Source organism: Silurus meridionalis, chromosome 29 (genome assembly GCF_014805685.1).
Source record: "Silurus meridionalis isolate SWU-2019-XX chromosome 29, ASM1480568v1, whole genome shotgun sequence".
Taxonomy (NCBI): Eukaryota; Metazoa; Chordata; class Actinopteri; order Siluriformes; family Siluridae; genus Silurus; species Silurus meridionalis.
Genome location: NC_060912.1, coordinates 7,848,446 through 7,868,088, shown reverse-complemented (window position 1 = coordinate 7,868,088; position 19,643 = coordinate 7,848,446). Strand labels below are relative to the sequence as shown.

Here is a 19,643-nt window from a genome sequence, read left to right as displayed (position 1 = left end):
GTAGTGGATTTGTTGACTATTAACTATGAAATCAATGAATGAATATTAGATGCACTGATTCACATTGCAGCTCTTGTTCTTGTTGGTTTAGCGATCCAGTGTTTAATTGTAATTTAGAAATTGTGTAAAGTATCATTTGAATCATATTTAGTTCCAGTTAATTATGGGGTTTCTTTTTTGTGTGTCTATTTTGTTATCTATGTGTATTGTTTTTTGGTACTGTCTAGTCTACAGTCTGTTTGTTATCTGTTATGGTTGCTGACTGTTATATGTTACATCTGCCAGGGTTGGACAAAGATACATCAAAATGTATTTTTAACTAAAATATCGAATACCTTAAATTTAAGTGTATCAAAATAAATTACAAATTACAGCAGCCACACCGTTTATCAAAATAAACTAATGTTTTTTTATTAAATTCTAAAAAAATGCTTTGCAAACCTTCCAACAAATGGTCTATTTGAGATGTTCCTTCACCATTACACCGACTTAGTTGATTAAGTAGACAATGTTTGATAGCAACAGATCAAATAGTCACATCCATTTCCCCGTGATCTTCCAGATGATGGTTAATTTTAAACTAACCAACAGTTTAATGTTTAACAGTTTGCGAATGAGGAGAAGAAACTGATTTGCTCACAGATCAATTTGTCAAAAAGAGACTTTTCAAAAAAAGCTGAATATCATAATGAGGTTGGCCAAAACAGTTGCTAAGATTTTTCATGAACCATTTAAACTTTTATTTCCTGTAGAATTTGCACAAAAACATTTGCTCGTACGTTCGAACTAATTTTTTCCATAAGAACGAATGTAAAAGCGATTTAATCCGTTCTGAGACCTCATTCAATCGATTAATTCTGCACTTAAAAAGTATTCGTAGCCTATTTTAACAAATAAATACACCGCAAATTACCGTACGGTAAACATAATTTAACACACCCTGTGTGGTAGTGGTTGATTGGGAGTGTGAGGCGCACAACACGCTCCTAACCTTTTTGGTTTCAATGGTAATTCTATTTACTTTTTTTTTCCCTGCACCATCACCGATTTTCTTGGGCGACATTTATCAAGATTTCTAGTGAAATAAAAATATAACACAAAAAAAAACGTTTTTGCTGCACTGAACAGCAAAAGCGACAACACGAGATCAACTAAGCGATTGATGCGACCCTCCGCCGAAAGCGGGGAACCGGCAGCGTGAGATTGCTCGTGCCGTCGAAATTAGCTAGCAAAATAGGGTAAAATTTTGCAAACAAGGTCGCTCATATCTTCGTTTGCTCGTACTATTAGTTGCTCGTACAATAGTGTTTTACAGTACTGCATTTCTGTATATATTAATCGTGGTTTCTAAAGCCGTGACGTCATAACGATGGTATTTTGACGTAGACTGAGTCAGGTAGGACATCACTGAAGGCTCTGGGGTCATTGCGCATGCGTCAGAGTAACGACTCCCTATTGGACAGAGCGTGTTGCCTGTTGCGTGTGCGGTGTGTTATTATAGGGAATCGGGTTCACAAGTGAGGAAAGCATGCGATTACTTATGTTAGCGAATGATCTAGTGGATTGAATTTTTTTCTCAATATAGTTAATTAAAGGTCTGTACTGACTGTGTGATCATGAGAAACAGAAAGCGGATCGAGGCTGTAAATGGAGCGGAATCCCGACTTTCAGCGCACTTCACCAATCCTTTTACACACGAGCTGAGGTTCACACCTGTGCACAAAGTCAAGGTGAGGAAATACACGCTTTAATGCTCCAGCTATGGACAATCAGCTTATTAGTGGCAATAAAGTGTACTAAAACTGTTTTTCATGCTGCTGCATGTATAAGGATTGTATACAGCTGTTTGAGAGACACCAGTGCAGAGTCACGTGTTTATCACCTGCATCCACTCGTAAATATAATTACATTTACATCCAAATCTAAAAACTGCCTGGTTTAGCTATTAAATCTTTTCACTTGGTTTCCTACTAACATGTCCGCGCTTGCACTGCCCATAAAATATATATTTATTTCAGTTATTTGTTGTTTGCCAGGGAGTCGACTCCTTGAGCCGGCTCTTGTAAGGGAGTCAACTTTGTGAGTCAACTATCATTTCTGTAGTTTTTCTTTCTTTCTTGGTAGTAAGGAAATATGCTAATATTCTATGATTATTTCCTTTCATGAGTCATAGATTTATTTACTTCGTGTTGTTTTTATGCTTATTTATGCGTTGTTTGTCAGGGAATCGACTCCTGTGAGCCGTCTTGCATTTCTGAACTTTTCTTTTTGTTAATAGGGAAATATAATATGATAATTGTCTATAATTCGTTATTTGAAACTGTTTTAGTAACTCTTATTTAGCAAGCTGCAACACATAGTTATGTATTATTCGCCAGGGAGTTGACTCCTTGAGCCGATTCTTTTAAATGAGTCAATTTCTTTTGGCAATAAGGATATGTAATATAAGATTCTATTCATCAATTTGAAACATGTTAATCAAACTCTAGGATCCCATTCAAGTCGTTTGGCACCTAAAGATTGTTTTAGAGTCACTTGATGTGTTTGCTTAGCTATTTTAAAGAGATTTTCAGTCAAATGTAATGAAAAAATTCCATTATTCTCTCTTGAATATCTGTTACAGGAAAGTCAAACACTAAAACATAAAAATGTTCTCCTGAGTAGTTTGACAATGCCATGATGCTTGTCACGATGTCACTTCATCTGCTTCCTTACTTCTCTTATGTGTTATTTGCCTGGAAGTCGATTCCTTATCCTGGTCCTTGTAATGGACAATTAGATTCTATAATCCTCTTTTTAAAAACTGTGTCAATTATCTTTATCATCAATCTTTATCTGTAACACGTTGGACGAGGATGTGACTGATGAGTAGACTTGTAACACATTCTGCTTTAAGATATGTAGACTTGTAAAGAGACACAGGAGATACAGCAAGTAACATTATAGTTCTAGCCATAGGTTATTTGTTCACATAATTATACAACAACTTTATATTTTTACACTGTATTAGCATTGGTTTTTTAGGTTCTCCTGCTGTTTTTCAGTTCTTCGTAGCATAGCTTTTACAAGGTGTTGGAAACATTCCTTTGAAATCCTGGTTTATGTAGACAACGCTGTATCACGTCATCTCTGCCAATTTACACATTCGTTACACAAATCTCCTGTTCTACCGCGTGCCAAAGTTGCTCTTATAGATTCAGAAGTATTGCATAGGGTAACCTTTAAAGAGCACCGAACAACTTCTCATGTTCACTGAACTAGTTTGAGATGCCTTCTGCCTTGTGATATGGCACACCAGTTGGTAGGTAGGTAGCTATTAGAGGATGGGTATATTGTTATCATTAGGAGATGCATTCAAATGTTATATTTGTATAATTTAGACTCGGATGGTGTTAAGGGGCCCAATGCACTGTACGGCAACCAAACATTTCTTCCCACCTCTACCACAAGCTTGAACTTGTTTATCCAAGCTAAGGATTCAATTTATAACCTGGACCTATGAGGTGGCAATGCTTCCCAATGTATCACCATTGTGTTCTCCAGTTATGCAATTCATTAATACTTTTGATGAACGAATCACGAAAGACCAACAACTTTATAAGGTTTTAAAAACATTGGGAGCTGTTTTAAATCATTATGTATTACTATACAGATTGGCCATTTGAGTGCAAAGACTTGTGTTTTCTTTATCTCGCTTTTGGCAAGGAAGAACACAAACACATTCAATGTATTAAACTTTTTTTGACTTGTTTCATAATTTAGGTGCAGATAATGAATTATTTTATTAAACAAGATCATGCTTGTTTTGTGTGATTAATCAGTGTTTGGTATCCCTTCAATTTTGCAAGTGTGCATACAGGCAAGTGCATGTCTTGAAAAACCCAAACAAAAACCAACTATTACAGAACTATTTAATATATTCTTCATAAGGATTATTGTTACAACAAATCACATTACCACAGCTATTGTAAAACTGGAGGAACAGACTTATGGGATTGAAATGTTCACAAGATGGTGTCCATAGTAACATTATTATAGTTGATTAATATTGTACTGTATAATATGTAAGGAATAAAACGAGACGATGTGCTGATATGACTATCATTGATAGGTGGGTTCATTTACTATGAACCAGGGCTGCTGATACAACCTTATGTCTGAATTGTTTCCAAAAAACGTAAATCTGAGTCAGTTTAGTGGATAAGGTTGAGGAATATACCCTAAATAGGATTCCAGTCCAGCACATGAAACTATGCAGACACAATTTACAGTGGAGAATCCACCTGTATGTTTTATAGAAATCACAAAAAAAGCCACACAGACCCTGCATTAAGGGGTAGCTGTAAGCTGAGGATTAAGTCTGAGTTGTTAATGCTACCCCCAGTATTCCTTTGCAATTCCTTCACTTTTTTCAGAAGGAAGTTCTCTACAAGAAGACCATATCGATAGAATGCACAGGTAATCACGAGTCATGTGTTTTAAGAATGCAACTAAATACATATTATTTGGAAAAAGCAGCACTAAAACCTGATTATCGGGTCTATCTTATCTTAGCTAGTGAGAATGAAAGTAAATGCAATTAGGTTATTAGCTTGTATAGATGGATGGATGGATGGATGGATAGTTGGATAGAATGAACAAATTGTATTGTCATTGAATTGTACCGATACACAGCAATGAAATGTAGTTCAGCATTGAACAGAAGTGCAAACTGACAAGTGCAGATAAATGGGCATATATGTATTTGTGTGTGTTTGTGTGTGTGTGTGTGTACTTGGATATACATTTAGAGTAAATATGCAGCTTGTATAGCAGTACAGATTTACTGTCCTCTGAAAATAACTCAACATACATCTATTAATATCAGAAGAGCTGGCAACAAAAATAAGTACACCCTAAGTGAACCAGTCAAATCTGTGTCTTAAATGTCTATATTTTGTGTGAGTGCCATTGTTATCCAGCACTGCCTCAATCCTCCTGGGTATGGAATTCACCAGAGCTGCTCAAGCTGTTGCTGGGATCCTCTTCCACTCCTCCATAATGACATCACAGAGCTGCTGGATGTTAGACACCTGGCGCTTCTCCACCTTCCATTTGAGGATGTGAACACAGGTCTAGGGAAATACTAGGCCGCTCAATCTCCTTCACCTTCAGCTTCCTCAGCAAGGCAGTTGTCATCTTAGCGGTGTGTTTGGGGTCGTTATTATGTTGGAAAACTGCCGTTCGGACCAATTTCTGAAGGGAGAGCATCATTTGCTTCAAAAATTCACAGTACATGTTGAAATCCATGTTTCTTTCAAAGCAGCACTGATGCAGCCCCAGACCATGATGCTACCACTACCATGTTTGACTGTAGGCAAGACACAATTTTCTTGCTACTTACCAGGGTGTCGCTACACATGCTGGACTCCATGTAAGCCAAACAATCGAAGTTTATCTAAGTCTTATCAGACCACAGAATATGGTTCCAGTAATTCATGCTCTTGGACAGGTTGTGAAGCCATGAAAACCGACTTGTTGCTGTTTGCGGCATACTGTGAAGCAGACCTTCCGCTTCTGCAACCTCTAAAGCAATGCTGCAGCACTTATGCGTCTGTTTTTTGTTTGTTTTTTCTTTCTAAGCCATCAACTGCACCTGAATCATAGAACGAGGACTCAACTTCTTTAATGGACCGTTGCGAGACCTGTTCCCGAGTGGAACCCATTTTGGAAAACCTCTGTATTACCCTGGCCACTGTACTGTAACTCAGGTTCGGGGTGTTTCTGATCTTCTTATAGCCTGGGCATCTTTGTGCAGAGCAACAATTCTAATTATCAAATCCTCAGAGAGTCTTTACCATGAGGTGCCATGTTGAACATCCAGTGGTCAGTATGCGAGAATTGTACTCAAAGCACCAAATTTTAACCGCTCTAATACAAGCTACACACATTTGTATGGTCCTGACAAGCAGACAAAAACATGAACATGATGAATAGGATGTATGGCTTTGCACGTTAACACGACATAAAGCTGTTATCAGTTATGGTGTACTTGTCTGTTGCAAGTTATTAAACAATAATGTCTGTATTTTGAGTTATTTTCAGAGGGCAGTAAATCTGTACTGCTATACAAGCTGCACAGTAACTACTCCAAAATATATCCAAGTTTCATTTCTATATTGTCCTTTGAGAAAATATACTAAATTTTGCTGAAAAGTTGCTGAAATGTGAAAGATGTACTCACTTTTGTGAGATACTGTGTTTATGTAGAAGATATTCTTGGGTATGCTCTGATGAATTTATGATGAATCTACAATTATTTACAATTTTAATTATACATAAATGATAGAGACTGTTCATGCACAGCCAACTAAACTTGTTAAAATACATGATGGCTTGTGTTACACTCAGCTAAGAAAAATGTAACTGAGGTTGAGTATTTTTGGAGGATAAATATTTGCTTTGAGTTTTTGCATCTCAGACATGTGAAAATCAATGGAAGGAAAGATTCATTAGAGGAGTTTGAATATTTTCTCTCTATAATGCTTTACACTACTGCAAGGGCGATCCCTAACTTAAAAACCGGCAAACGTGTGACATGTATGGAGTTTGTTTAGATTTAAATTATCTTCTGATTCTAGTCGTGTTGGTTTGGTGTTGAAATTATCCGTGTTCGTGTAGCTGCAGGCCGAATAATACAAAAAAAGCTCTAGAAATATGTAACTTACTGTAACTAAGTCTGGAACTATGCATGTCCTTCCCTATGGATACCATTCAAACGATAGTGTAGGGCATTTTCAAAGAAATGGCAATGGCTTAATAGAAATGAGTTCATAAATATTGAATTTCGAAGGCATTTCGAGAAAACTGTGGAATTGTTTGCTTGATGGGTGAAAGCCTTGTATATGTTCAACACATGACCTCGAGCTGGGCGCATTTAATGGTTAATGATTGCAAAGAAAGCAAAGAAGGTTGTAAGTTGCATTCTGAAAATAACCAGAGGAGGTACTGGAGTACTTTTCTGACATACCAGTAGTAATAGATGGAGTCCATCAATCAGCGAGTGCCAAAACTTTTTTTAATATTATTTTTTTATAATAATTTTTTTCTCTAAACTTATAAAACTCAATATTTCATTAGGTTCCTTGAAAAGAAGTAGGAATTGACACTATGTGCTACAATTAGTTTCCATTCATCTACTTGTTTCAAAATGTACACTCCAACCCAATCACCCTTCAAATGAAAACCTACAGTGCTCACCTATAGTGCTCTCCTACAATGCTAAGTAGTAAATAAATCTGTCATTGTAGTAGTGCTTGCATGCCCTCTCCACCAATCACTGACTGTAAAAGCTGCATTATTAATGAGGATTTAGTAAATAGGAGCGTAAACATGTTTTAGAGGAGCCTTCTAATGGAAATTGAGATAAAGCGTGTTTGTTGCCGAACTGGCTGTGGATCTTACAGATTGAATGGGAGTCCCTGTTCTGAATTTACATTACGGGATCCTTCAGCAGTTCCACGGAACAAAGACACATGAGAACTCGCATACAAACTCATCATTATAGTTGATGTATATTCAAGCTTGGCTGAAAATTCTAGCTTTACACAAAAGCTGTTTGAAACCTGCTAAATTCCTAGCATTACACTAATATATTTTTTTTAATTAAGATATATAAATACATGGTATGTACTTTATTGTGATAAGAAACATTACAAAAACGGACCATTTCATCAGGAACACCAATCTAGCTAAACAAACAAAGTCATTATCCAATCAGCCAATCGTGGCTGCAGTGCAAAGCATAAAATCATGCAGGTCTATGGGTGGAAATTTCCATTCTGTTGAGATAGAGGTCAGAGGATGAAGCTGACAGGAAGGCTATGGTAACTCAAATACGCACTGCTTTTAATCTATAAATTATCTATAAATGCGCAAAACACCTTTGAGGTGAATGAACTACCTAAGCACTCAGAAGTGACTTCCTAAAGGAGGGGTTCTAATGCTATTTCATGCATTTTGAGTTATATACACTGATATAGACTTGGATTCTCATGCTAAACCTGGCTGATGTTTCGAAAAACTATTTGGACGTATGACAGAGTACTGTATTTCTGTGCCAAATACACTCCTTCCATGCTAGGATATGTTTTGGAAAAAGTATTTTTTCGAATCGTGACATCATGAAAGGCAGAATTCCTTCAGGAGAGCGCTCACATAGCGACCAGAGCAAGATCGCACCCATCACCGTGCTTCAATCGCTTATGAAAGTTGTCGGCAGCTCTGCACAGGACATGCTCGAGAAGAACGTCTCCAAATAAATGTGTTTTTCAATGAAAGGGAAAGAGAACCTTGTTGAGAACTTTTATACTGTAGTCGTTGTTTCAGTTTCAGGGTCTGATTCTGGATCATAAATGTATGGCTGGATCTGATTGTTAGCTATAGTTAATTTAAGACTGAAGTTTTTGTTCCTGTTTTATTTATAGCGATGTCACAGCTTGCAGACTATCGTTATGCAAAATCGTGACTTTTTTAGCTCTGCCCACGCCACGCCTCCAGGAGCTCTGCTGTTTCGCGAGAGAAGCGCAAAGCTGTAGATTTCTTTCAAAAATCCGATAAAAGTATGATGGATGCATAGGCATTCAAGATTGACATGAGATTGGTTGAGACTGTGTGTATTTCTCCTTTAATATAGATGAGTAATTGTTTAGGTAGTATTTCCGATTTTTCCGATTCTTTTACTTACTGTATATTTGGTCTTCATCCTTCATGTTTATTCAGTGCTGACATTTGTAATTGGTATGTGATGCTGTATTTCCTAATCTTTTAATTACATTTTTCCCCTCAAGATTGCATTGATGACAGTGACGCTGTTTCCAGTGCGGCTGCTCGGCACTGCCTTTTTCATGTTGCTCGCATGGCCTTTTGTGTTCTTGGCCACTCTGGGCCGCACAGAGGATGCCGTGGAGCCTCTTTCCTGGTGGAGGTGGTAAGTGGACACCTCCTCAACGTTGCATTTTTTTAACACTAGACTTTACTGTATATCTCAAGTTTTACCACAAAGTTTCTTTAAAGACTTGATGTTCAATCTCAGTTGGCTCTTCATAAATTGAACATCACATTACACAGCATTGGAACTGCTGATAATTCATTTCCTTTTCATATACACATTTCAGGCTGTTGGATCTTATCATCAGAGGCTTGATGAGGGCGATGTGGTTTTCCGGAGGTTTCCACTGGATTCGGGTGAAAGGCCGACCAGCTCAGGCCAGTGAAGCACCCATCCTCACGCTGGCACCGCACTCCTCTTACTTTGATGCCATTCCTGTGACTATGACTATGGCCTCGATAGTAATGAAATCGGAGAGCAAAGACATTCCTGTCTGGGGCAGTAAGTTTCCCCCTATTTTATTTAAAATTTTCCTTCTTCCCTGTCGTAGGGACTGTGTATAAAATACAATATAGCACAAAAGGTGTAGGCATATAGATATAAACATTTACATAATGAGGTAACATGACAAAGTGGATTAAAAAAAAAAAAGATTATACTCAACATAGAATCATACAAAGTGAAACGAATCTGCTTTTGCCATCCTAAAGTTAATTTCCAATAATAGCAAAAAACATTTTTCCTTTTATACCACTGTGCTTTTGTAACAAAGTGATGAACTGGTTGCTGTTACATTATCAACCTGCACCTACACCTGTAATTCAGATATACCAATTCAGAATGCAATAAAAAGTATAGACACCTGATTTCTCCAACCATATGTGGCTCTTCCCCAAACTGTTACCACACATGTGGAGGCCCTAAAATATAAAGGATGTTCTTGGATGCGGTAGCATACATTATTTCCTTCACTTGAAATAGGAGACCAAAACCTGTTTCATGACAATGCCTTCGTGCACAAAGCCAGCTTTATAACGTACCTGACTTTATTAACACTCTTGCAGCTGAATGAGCACAAATCTCCAAAAGCACACACTAAAATTCAGTGGAACATCTTCCCAGAAGAGGGGAGGTTATTATAACAGCAAATGGGAATTAAATATGGAACAGGATGCTTGAAAAGCACATACTTATTCTCACTTGTCCATAAACTTTTGTCCATGCAATGTGTGTCTGTTCTCAGTTCATGCTGCATCATATTCTGTCAGTTGATTGTTTAAAATGTCATTTTTATCTTATATAATGAAATATATAAGCAGTGCTGATGCATTAGAGCAATTTCCACAGTCACATTTATTATGCATATGTATTTTTCATAATAGGTACACAGTCAAACTGTGCATCAGCCGATCATAAATAATAAAACAAACAGCTCCTGCTAGACCTTTGACCTGTTTGGTTACATGGAAATCTGATCTGGTTTCACAAAAAAAAAAAAAAAAAAAAAAAAAAATCAGATGAGATGAAATGATATACTGAGGCAGAATGATGTAACGAGGCAGGTTTTTTCCCCTCCATGTTAACAAGTTAAATTTCGTTCATATTCGTTCCTTTTCCATCGTAGCACTGATTAAGTTCATCCGTCCGGTGTTCGTGTCTCGCTCGGATCCTGATTCTCGCAGGAAGACCGTGGAGAAGATTAAACGCCGAGCGTGCACAGCAGGCCAGTGGCCTCAGGTAACGCGCACTTCAGTTTGTTTGTTACAATCAAAACGATGATCAGGTTCATAAGAAACTACCACCGAATGTCTATTTCAGCTGTCTGTCTCCTTGTCTGTAAACATGTAAAATAACCGTCTGTCTGTTTTGGTTGACTGTCTGTCTTTTTTCTGTTTATCACATTTTTCCATGAACGTGTCCTCAGTTTTGGTTTGATTTCAGATCATGATATTTCCTGAGGGGACCTGCACCAACAGATCCTGCCTCATCACATTTAAGCCTGGTATGTGCCTTTTCTCTGTCTATCTATCTGTCCTTTTTTTCCCATACTTGCCACACCCTGCCTCTCTCTCTCTCTCTCTCTCTCTCTCTCTCTCTCTCTCTCTCTCTCTCGCTATCTACACCCCCCCCCAGTGTTGGTTTAAAACTCTGTGTGCCTGATAGAGCGAGAGAATGTGTGTGTGTGTGTGTGTGTGTGTGTGTGTGTGTGTGTGTGTGTGTGTGTGTGTGTGTGTATGTCTGGAGAACTGGTTGCCATAGATGTTGTTTCAGCATGTTCTCGTTCTCTGCCTCACTTTCTTTCTCTCTCTCTCTCTCTCTCTGTTTTGTGGACCGTGACGGTTCACTTAAATGAGAGGATCAGTGATGGTGCACACTGGAAAGAGGAAGACAGTGTGTGCACTGTCCGGTCCTGTTATGTTTTTTGCTTATCCTCTCTCACTCATGGCTTTGTGTGTCCTCCACATCCCTAATCCCTCTTCTTCTGTTAAAATCCCTCATTCATGTTTCTCTCGCCTGCCTGTCACAGTTTGTTTTTTGTATACTTTCATTCCCGTGGCTTCCGTGCCCCATGAGACATTAGTGCCAGATGTCGATAACGGGGAAAATCGGGGCAATTTTCACAAACCTGGCGGATTTTTCACCAAATCTTTGTTTTATGCACAAATTCTGATTATAGAAAGACATCCCATAATTGTAACATTTGGTATTAAAAAATGTAACATTTTTTAACATTTAGCAGACAGCCTTGATTCAGTCTGGCTTCTATTTTAACAGCGTAGTGAAGGGTGTGTTGGGTCTAACTGCCGTAAAAGAATTTCCCGTTAGTTATTCGACTGCAAGGTTATTCAAAGATAAACATGCTCACAGATCTGCCCTTGGAAAGCTGAAAGTGAAGACGGTAATTAGATTTGAAGAGAACGGTGCCCTTGGTTCTTTGTATGTCTACTGACTGAGACCTGAAAGAGAGCTTTGTGTTCAGAGTGAAGGTCATTAGGTTCATAGTCTTCGGACACCAGGTTGAACGTCGTACCAAGAGATGCCATAACACTTCCTCATGCCCATGTGTTATCTTGGGGTAGAGTGCGAGGTTTCTCACATTCCTAAATTGTGGGTCATGTCCTGCCATGAGGAAGAAAAAAAAACTCGAATATAAAAATGTTTTCATGAGGAATCTTTAAATATGTGTACTTATTTTTCGTTTCAGCTGTTTTTGTCTTTCTCTTTATTTGTTTCTTTGCTACCCTTTCTGTGTGTCTTCCTGCCAAGCTGTTTGTGTTTATCTCTTTCATTATCTGTCTCTGACCAACTTTGATTTTATCAGTCTGTCTGTTTGACTGTCTGTCTCTTTATTATCCAATCAATTAATCAATCAATCAGTCTGTCTGTTTGTCTGTATCTTTGTCTGTATGTCTGCCTGGTTTTCTGCCTGATCTATAGTCAGTGTTTTTGGATTCTTTATGGAAAGAAATAAAAAAAAGACATAATGAATAGAAGAGAAAGAAGAACTTTGCGTACACGTGTGTGTGTGTGTGTGTGCACAGAGAGTCATATTACTGTACAACAGGTCAGATGAGGCTGCCCATTTTTATTGTTCTACTCCCATAAACAGCTTCAGGTAAACCGAGGACACGAGCACCGACACAAAAGGATGTTGCTCATCATGTTTCATCAGTGGTTTTGATTGTGTACCAGCCAAACCCTATACATGAGGTGTAGTCATCTATCAATGTACTCTATTTTTGAACAACACTGAAATGTTCCTTCTCCTCCTTTAGGTGCGTTTATTCCTGGGGTTCCAGTGCAGCCGGTGGTTCTGCGCTATCCTAATGAACTGGTGAGGAAAGAGTTTCAAAGGTTTAACCAGTGCAGAACAGCAAGCCTTGGGGCTCTCCTACTCTCATAAGGCACAAGACTTTTTTTACGCTGCTCAATGTTAAAAATGGCAGCGGTGGAACAGCATTTTAGGCAGCATATTAGAGCAGCATTATGTATGATGCCTAATTTGCTATGTTGCAGTTCATATTTTAAGATACTTAAGAGTTTTATCAGGGCCACGAAGGATGTGCGATTCTGATTAGCCTTGTGTTTATTAAAAAAAAAAAAAATCAGTATTTGAGCTTTTATATGGATTTAGTTTTGGTAACTGAAGCTTAAAAATAAAACACTAAAGGGGATATTTGAAAAAAAGTAAAAAAAAAAAAAACAAACAAAAAAAAAAAGCAGTAAAGCATCACTGGGTGTCAGAAAATTGTCAGACAGTGGAATGTTGAAAATTGGTTAAGGGCCTTACTCAGGGGCCCAGGTGTGGCTTGGGTTTTTTACGCCTTAAATTCTCAAGTATTAAAATAATGCACAGTATTCTACTACTTTACCCCATTAATATTGGAGTAAAGCAGTACAGTATATTCTATGATGGACATGTCGACTCAGTAAAATGGTAACAATGCTATAAGTTAAAAAAAATCAGTAAAGTGTCACTTCGTTGTATCGGTCAAAAATTTGTCAGACTGATGAAAACTGAGGATGTAGGAAGTAATTTTTTTTCCTCATTAAATTAAATATAGGCTAAACTAAATGCAAACACTAGCACTCATCCTGGACAGGATGTTATCGGGAAACTCCGCTTCGCACCGAGCCACATCGCAGCACGCCGATGATTGCTTTCCTCTTACTGAACACCCTGCTGTGTTTTCTGCTTCTTTCTCTCGCACGCTTCGGTTCAATATCTCTTACTCATCCACCTCTCATTAATTATGAAGACACGATACTCAGGTTGCATGTACATACTCGGAAAAACGTGTCAGGAGTAGGAGCTCTCCACATGGTGAGGTCTGAATACAAGATCTATGGACGCATGTGACCTTGTGATGGTTTATTTGTTCAGGTGCTTTTTGTAAACTGTAGTACCTGTGTGTTTCACCTTTAGGACACAATCTCATGGACGTGGCAGGGTCCTGGAGCGTGAGTTGTTTTGTCCTTGTTATGAGACATTTTAGATTAAATTATGTACAATTAAATTTTTTTAATATATATACATTTCATACTGCAGTTATTTATTTATTTATTTATTTTATTATTATTTTTTTTATTTATTATTTTTTATTATTATTTTTTTTCCCCAGGTTTAAGATTCTATGGCTCACGCTGTGTCAGATCCACAATTCTATAGAGATCGAGGTGGGAATATGTTAAATGTGGTCATATGTTTACTTTGTAACTTGCTTTGAAATTAAAATGATTCCTGTGTTGTCTAAAAAAGGATCTCTGTGTTTGCTTAGTTCCTTCCTATTTACACACCCTCGGAGGACGAGAAAAGGGATCCGACTCTGTTTGCCAGCAATGTGAGACGCATCATGGCCAAGTCAGTGTCCAATTCAAACCTAACGATCCAGAACCTTCTGGTGTTGAATGCAGGATGACTGCATATGATCTCAATCTGTGTTTTCAAACGTGTATGATTTCTTCAGAGCTCTGCAAGTACCAACTGTAGACTACTCATTTGAAGACTGCCAGCTCTCCATGGTCAAAGGTCCACTGTGTTTACCTAGCAGCACATGCCTACTGGATTTTTCCAGACTGGTGCGTACACTCGGGTGAGTGTCGTTAGAGACTCTATAAAGACTTTAGCATGCAGGTGATGTTTGAATGGCTTCTATAAACAACATGATGTAATTGCAGAGTAAATAGATGCCGTGTGAGGGCTCGGATCACCGCTGGGTGAACTGCGCTCGTCAACACTTGGTCTTGCGTGTGATTGGTTGTTACAAGCGGGATGCTCTCAAATCCAATTTAAATTATTCAAGTGTTTTATTTATTTCTTTTTTTATTTGGAACTACATGAACAGTTCCTACTTTACCTTGTCTTCTGTGATTTTGTTCATCTGTTTTCTGCAGAAAGATTTCATAATTATTTATGTCGTTTGTTCTAATTTTCTCTATCGGTATGTGTAAATAGTTCAGTGAATTTTGAGAACAACCCCCTTTAGTAATGGAGCACCCATGGTCCCTGGCAGATATGCGACCGCAAAAAGTATCGCTGCGTCCCACCCTCGCCTCCTCGATCTTCATCTAGTCAACAACATTCTCTTCCATCACATGACTTCTTAGCATGAAACTCAAAAGTACAAAAAAATACGCACTTTTAATGCATGATATAAGTAGAACTGGGACGCAGCATTTTTGACCTTGTAAGAGGGTGATGTCATTTCTCCCCCCATGTTCTGTTTTAAAGCAGTATTTACTCTGGTGACATGCAGTTTGACCCTGAGAGCATGGGATCATCTTGTTGCTCCTTTTTAGAGTATTTATGATCAAGTATCTGACTTTTGTACCCTTCTGTTGTTCTTCTCCAGACTGTTGCCACAAAGTTTGAGGCACACAGTTGGAACGAAAGGTTACGGACTGGTTTTAGTTACTTTGAGGTTCTGTAGTGTTTGAAAAATCATGGAGAGGAGTAAATGTTAAGGAGTATAGTTGTAAATGAAATCGTCACTACAGGCTTTTTTTTACATTTATATTGCTTTTAAACCAACCACCTGCATGTCCTCCCTCACCACATCTGTACACCACCTACTAGACCTTACTTTTTTCCTCCTGATTAATGCCTCCATCCTCAGCATTCATCCACCAATACACCCAGGCCCCTCCTTTGCACATGACCCGACCATCTCAATCACACCTCTCACCTTAACTCCATAACTTCCTACACCTTTGCGGTTCCTCTAATAATCTTTGACTTTCCCAACGAAAATCGCAGCATCTTCAACTTGTCAGCTCCGCCTGCTGTCTTTTTGTCTAAACTATATGGACAAAGATATTTGGACACCTGTCTTTTCCAGCCATATGTGGTTCTTCCCTAAACTCGGAAGAACCGGAGGCACACAATTGTATAAGATGTTCTTGAATCTCCCTTTACTTGAATTAGGAGACCCAAACTTTGATCCAGCATGACCATGCCCCTGTGCACAAAACCAGCTCCGTGAAGACGTGGTGTGCATGAATTTATGAGTGAAAGATCTTGATTTACCTGCTATGGAGCTCAGACATCACACCAATTCATCACCTTTGGGATGAATTGGAACGCTGACTTAACCAACACCCTTATGAATGAGCACCGATCTACAAAACACACTCTAGTGGAAAATCTTTCCCTGAAGAGTGAAGGTTACTGTAATGACGAATGGAGATTAAATGTGGAATGGGATGTTCAGAAAACACATACAAATCTTATGGCCAGGTGTCAACAAATGTTTGTGCATGTAATGTATCTCATTCTGTTTATCTGTTTGTTTAAACAGATAAACCATTAAACCATTGGTGTTTGTTTTTTTCCATTGGTGTATGTTCGTTTGTTTGGTTCATAAAATGTGGGGTGCCCTCTAGCGGGAAATCAAGACATGACATGTGGGTTGCAATCAGTCCAGCTGTTTATATACACACATACATACACATACACACATACATATACATATGCACACATGTGGGTTGCAGTCAGTCCAGCTGATGTGTGTCTGTGTGTGTCTGTCTGTCTGTCTGTCTGTCTGTCTATATATTAGAGAGAGATGGATAGACACACACACACACACACACACACACACACACACACACACATATCAGCTGGACTGATTGCAACCCACATGTGTGTGTGTGTGTGTGTGTGTGTGTGTGTGTGTGTGTGTGTGTGTGTGTGTGTGTGTGTGTGTGTGTATATATATATATATATATATATATATATATATATATATATATATATATATATATATATATATATATATATATATATATATATATATTTATTTTAATGTATTTATTTTTTTAAATCAGTTACAAAAAAAGTAGTAAACTGCTGTTCTGGAGGCAGAAACTGTTCTTGCCTGAACACGGATTAATAAATTTGTGAGAATTTGTGAAGTGACTCATTTAAACCCAGAAGCTGGGCTTTGACTCCTCTGGTAAGGCATGTAGAAATAGTTATTTTTATACCTGTTTTGTTTTGTTGTTCAGTCTGAATGTGGGAGTCACAGATCAGGTCCTGCAGGAGGAGGGCAAGAAAGCATGCAGTCTCTGTAGACATAAACTGAGCCTGGAGGAATTTGCAGCGTACTTAAACCTTCCAGTGACAGAAACACTGCAGGACATCTTTGCACTCTTTGAGGAGGTCAGTAGAAGCGTGATCCGTCTCAGTTTTAATAAGATTTTTATTTAAAGGCAGCACTAAAGCCACGCTGTGCAACACGATGTTACTATCTATTAGACCGTCTAATTACCTCGTGGTGTCGTGTGTTTTTGTTTTGCCCCCCCCCTGCAGCACGGTCAGATGGATGTGAGGGAATACATCATCGCTCTTTCCGTGATCTGCAGACCCTCAAAGTATCTCAACACTCTTCAGCTCGCCTTTAAAGTGAGAAGAGATTCTGGTGTGGTTTAATGCTACATCCATTGTTAAGCAGTAAATAGATTAGGAGGATTAATGACTTTGTGTAATACAAAGATTAGATTTGCCTGTGTGTGTGTTTTTTTTTATGGAGATGTTTGGGGCTAAGGAAGACGGCGCCGTCGTAGAAGACGAGTTAGCGGTCATTTTGAAATCAGCCCTCGGAGTGGAAGATTTTGATGTGGGTGAAGTCTTCAAAGCTGTCGATACACAAGACAAAGGAAAGATCACGTTTGGTAACTATATCTCATCCTTGGGTGTAGTATTTTTGAGACACCATCAACTAGGAAATAAAACGCTGACTGCGGTCCTTTTTCCTCTTACATCAGTACCTGATTTCACTAACGCCCTCGTGGCTGAATGAGCACAAATCTCCACAAGCACACTCCAAAATCTAGTGGAACATCTTCCCATAAGAGTGGAGGGTATTATAGGAGAAATGAGGACTAAATATGGAATCTTATGGCCTGCAGTCCACAAACAATTGTCTTTATATTGTATATAAACTCCTGTAAAAAGAACAAGTTTTGAGGTTTGTGTCAGTAGAAAGTTTTAAAGAAAAATTTGTGTATTTTAGGAATCCAGGCACCTGATCATTCTTTTTTTTCTTTCTTTCTTTCTTTCCTACTTTTTTTTTTTTTTAGTTCTTTCATTGTTTACAAGAAATCACAAATGTGTCCAGAAGCTCTAAATCTGTTTTGCATTCTGTTTCAGATAAATTTCGATCTTTTATGGAGAGCTGTCCGAACTTCACAGAGTCCTACCACTGTGTCGATGAACCAATCACACACACGGGACTCGTACATCCTGCATCCGACAGCTTCTGCCCCGAATTCAGTCCTCAGGAACAAAAAACACAAAGAGAAAGCAAGAAACACGACTGATGTACGTATAAAATTCTGCCTACACGAATATTGCATTCAAGATGCAATATTCAGAATTATAATGAGTAACAAAAAAACCAAAATAACATTTTTTTTTGTATACTTCTAGGTTTTAATGTTTTCTACTCAACACTTATCACTGTTTTAACAGATGTTCTGAAAAACCAACTGGACTCAAATTCAATATAAATTTGAGCATTAATAAATTTTTTTTTATTTTTCTACTTATTCTTATATTAAAGGAAACTTGAGACAAACTAATGCATTCGACATGTTTTGAAATGTACACATTGTGTAAAATCAATGTTGGTATACCTTTGGATAAAAGTACACTTACATACTATAAGTACAAAAGCTACACTTATATACTATATGGACAAAAGTATTGGGACACTTGACTTTTCCAGAAAAATGTTACCACACAATTGTATAGAATGTCTTCGGATGTGCTCGCATTGAACTTTCTTTTTACATGAACTAGGAGACCCAAACGTGTTCCAGCATGACCATATGATCTCAACCCTAGTGAACATCTCTGAAATTAAGTGGAATTCTGGCCTCCTCACCCTACATCAGTACCTGACTTTACTAACTCTAACACAAATTTCCACATCCACACCCCAATATCTAGTGCAATATCTTCCCAGAAGAGTGAAAGTTTAGCAAACGGGGATTAAATGTAGCATGGGATGTTCAAAAAGCACATACAAATCTTCAGGTGTCCACAAACTTTTCTTCATACTGTATAGTTGTTCTTGTTTTCAGGATCTTTGGTTTCGGGTTATTGGTTCCTCTCCTGAAACGTATATTTATTTCTAGATGATCTGTTGTTCGAGTACTATGCAGTGTATGAGCATGTAGAAAATTGAACTTTGTTTATATTGGATATCGAAATTATTTTTTAAGCGTCGATTTACCACTAGAGGGGGCTGTGCTGTAAGATATGAAACAGGAGCCTTTTTTTTTTTTTTTTTTTTTCTCATGCATAGATCCCACTTAAAACTTATATCAATGTTTTTCTAGCTAAGCAAATAAGCTGGAGTCTAAAGCAAAGAATAAACAAATGTTCTGTTTATTATGTATGTACTTGGGGTGTGTAGCTGAAATTAAGTTGGAATAACGTTAAGACGCTTCTGTAGATAGATAGGAATTAAAAATAATTGGGGTATTTGGCAAAAGTAATATTTTGGTTATTTGTAATGTGATGTAGTTTCATTGTAGATATTATGAGTATGAGGATGGTCAGATTGCAATCAATGATGGGGTTGGTTTTAAGGCTAATTTTGATTTGGCCATTGGATTTATCATGTGTCAACCCTGTTATTGACACAGGCGTCTCACAGGACCACTGTGTGTTCAGATGCAATTAGAAAGACAATTAGCTACTTTGTTTATTTAATTGTTGGGATTCACATGTTTGGGTGGACTTAGAACCCCGGTCCTATATTGGCATCCA

General features: G+C 38.0%; 1 protein-coding gene across 4 annotated transcripts in view; it reads left to right on the top strand.

The window, feature by feature from the left end:
* Window positions 1-1,444: 1,444 nt before the first annotated feature.
* Window positions 1,445-19,643, top strand: part of lpcat1 (lysophosphatidylcholine acyltransferase 1) — a 28,245-nt gene continuing 10,046 nt past the window's right edge. For 2 of the 4 annotated variants that reach the window (XM_046844044.1, XM_046844045.1), the window contains exons 1-14: window positions 1,445-1,730; window positions 8,829-8,968; window positions 9,156-9,370; window positions 10,494-10,606; window positions 10,811-10,871; window positions 12,646-12,704; window positions 13,797-13,831; window positions 13,993-14,047; window positions 14,149-14,231; window positions 14,338-14,463; window positions 16,874-17,027; window positions 17,178-17,270; window positions 17,398-17,539; window positions 18,018-18,188. In XM_046844044.1, the coding sequence (XP_046700000.1) occupies window positions 1,617-1,730; window positions 8,829-8,968; window positions 9,156-9,370; window positions 10,494-10,606; window positions 10,811-10,871; window positions 12,646-12,704; window positions 13,797-13,831; window positions 13,993-14,047; window positions 14,149-14,231; window positions 14,338-14,463; window positions 16,874-17,027; window positions 17,178-17,270; window positions 17,398-17,539; window positions 18,018-18,187 (1,560 nt within the window). In that variant the 5' untranslated portion in view covers window positions 1,445-1,616 and the 3' untranslated portion in view covers window position 18,188. Of the gene's footprint in view, window positions 1,731-1,946; window positions 2,080-8,828; window positions 8,969-9,155; window positions 9,371-10,493; window positions 10,607-10,810; window positions 10,872-12,645; window positions 12,705-13,796; window positions 13,832-13,992; window positions 14,048-14,148; window positions 14,232-14,337; window positions 14,464-16,873; window positions 17,028-17,177; window positions 17,271-17,397; window positions 17,540-18,017; window positions 18,189-18,296; window positions 18,453-19,643 lie in introns of those variants that run through there. The other 2 variants (XM_046844043.1, XM_046844046.1) reach the window with 2 other exon arrangements.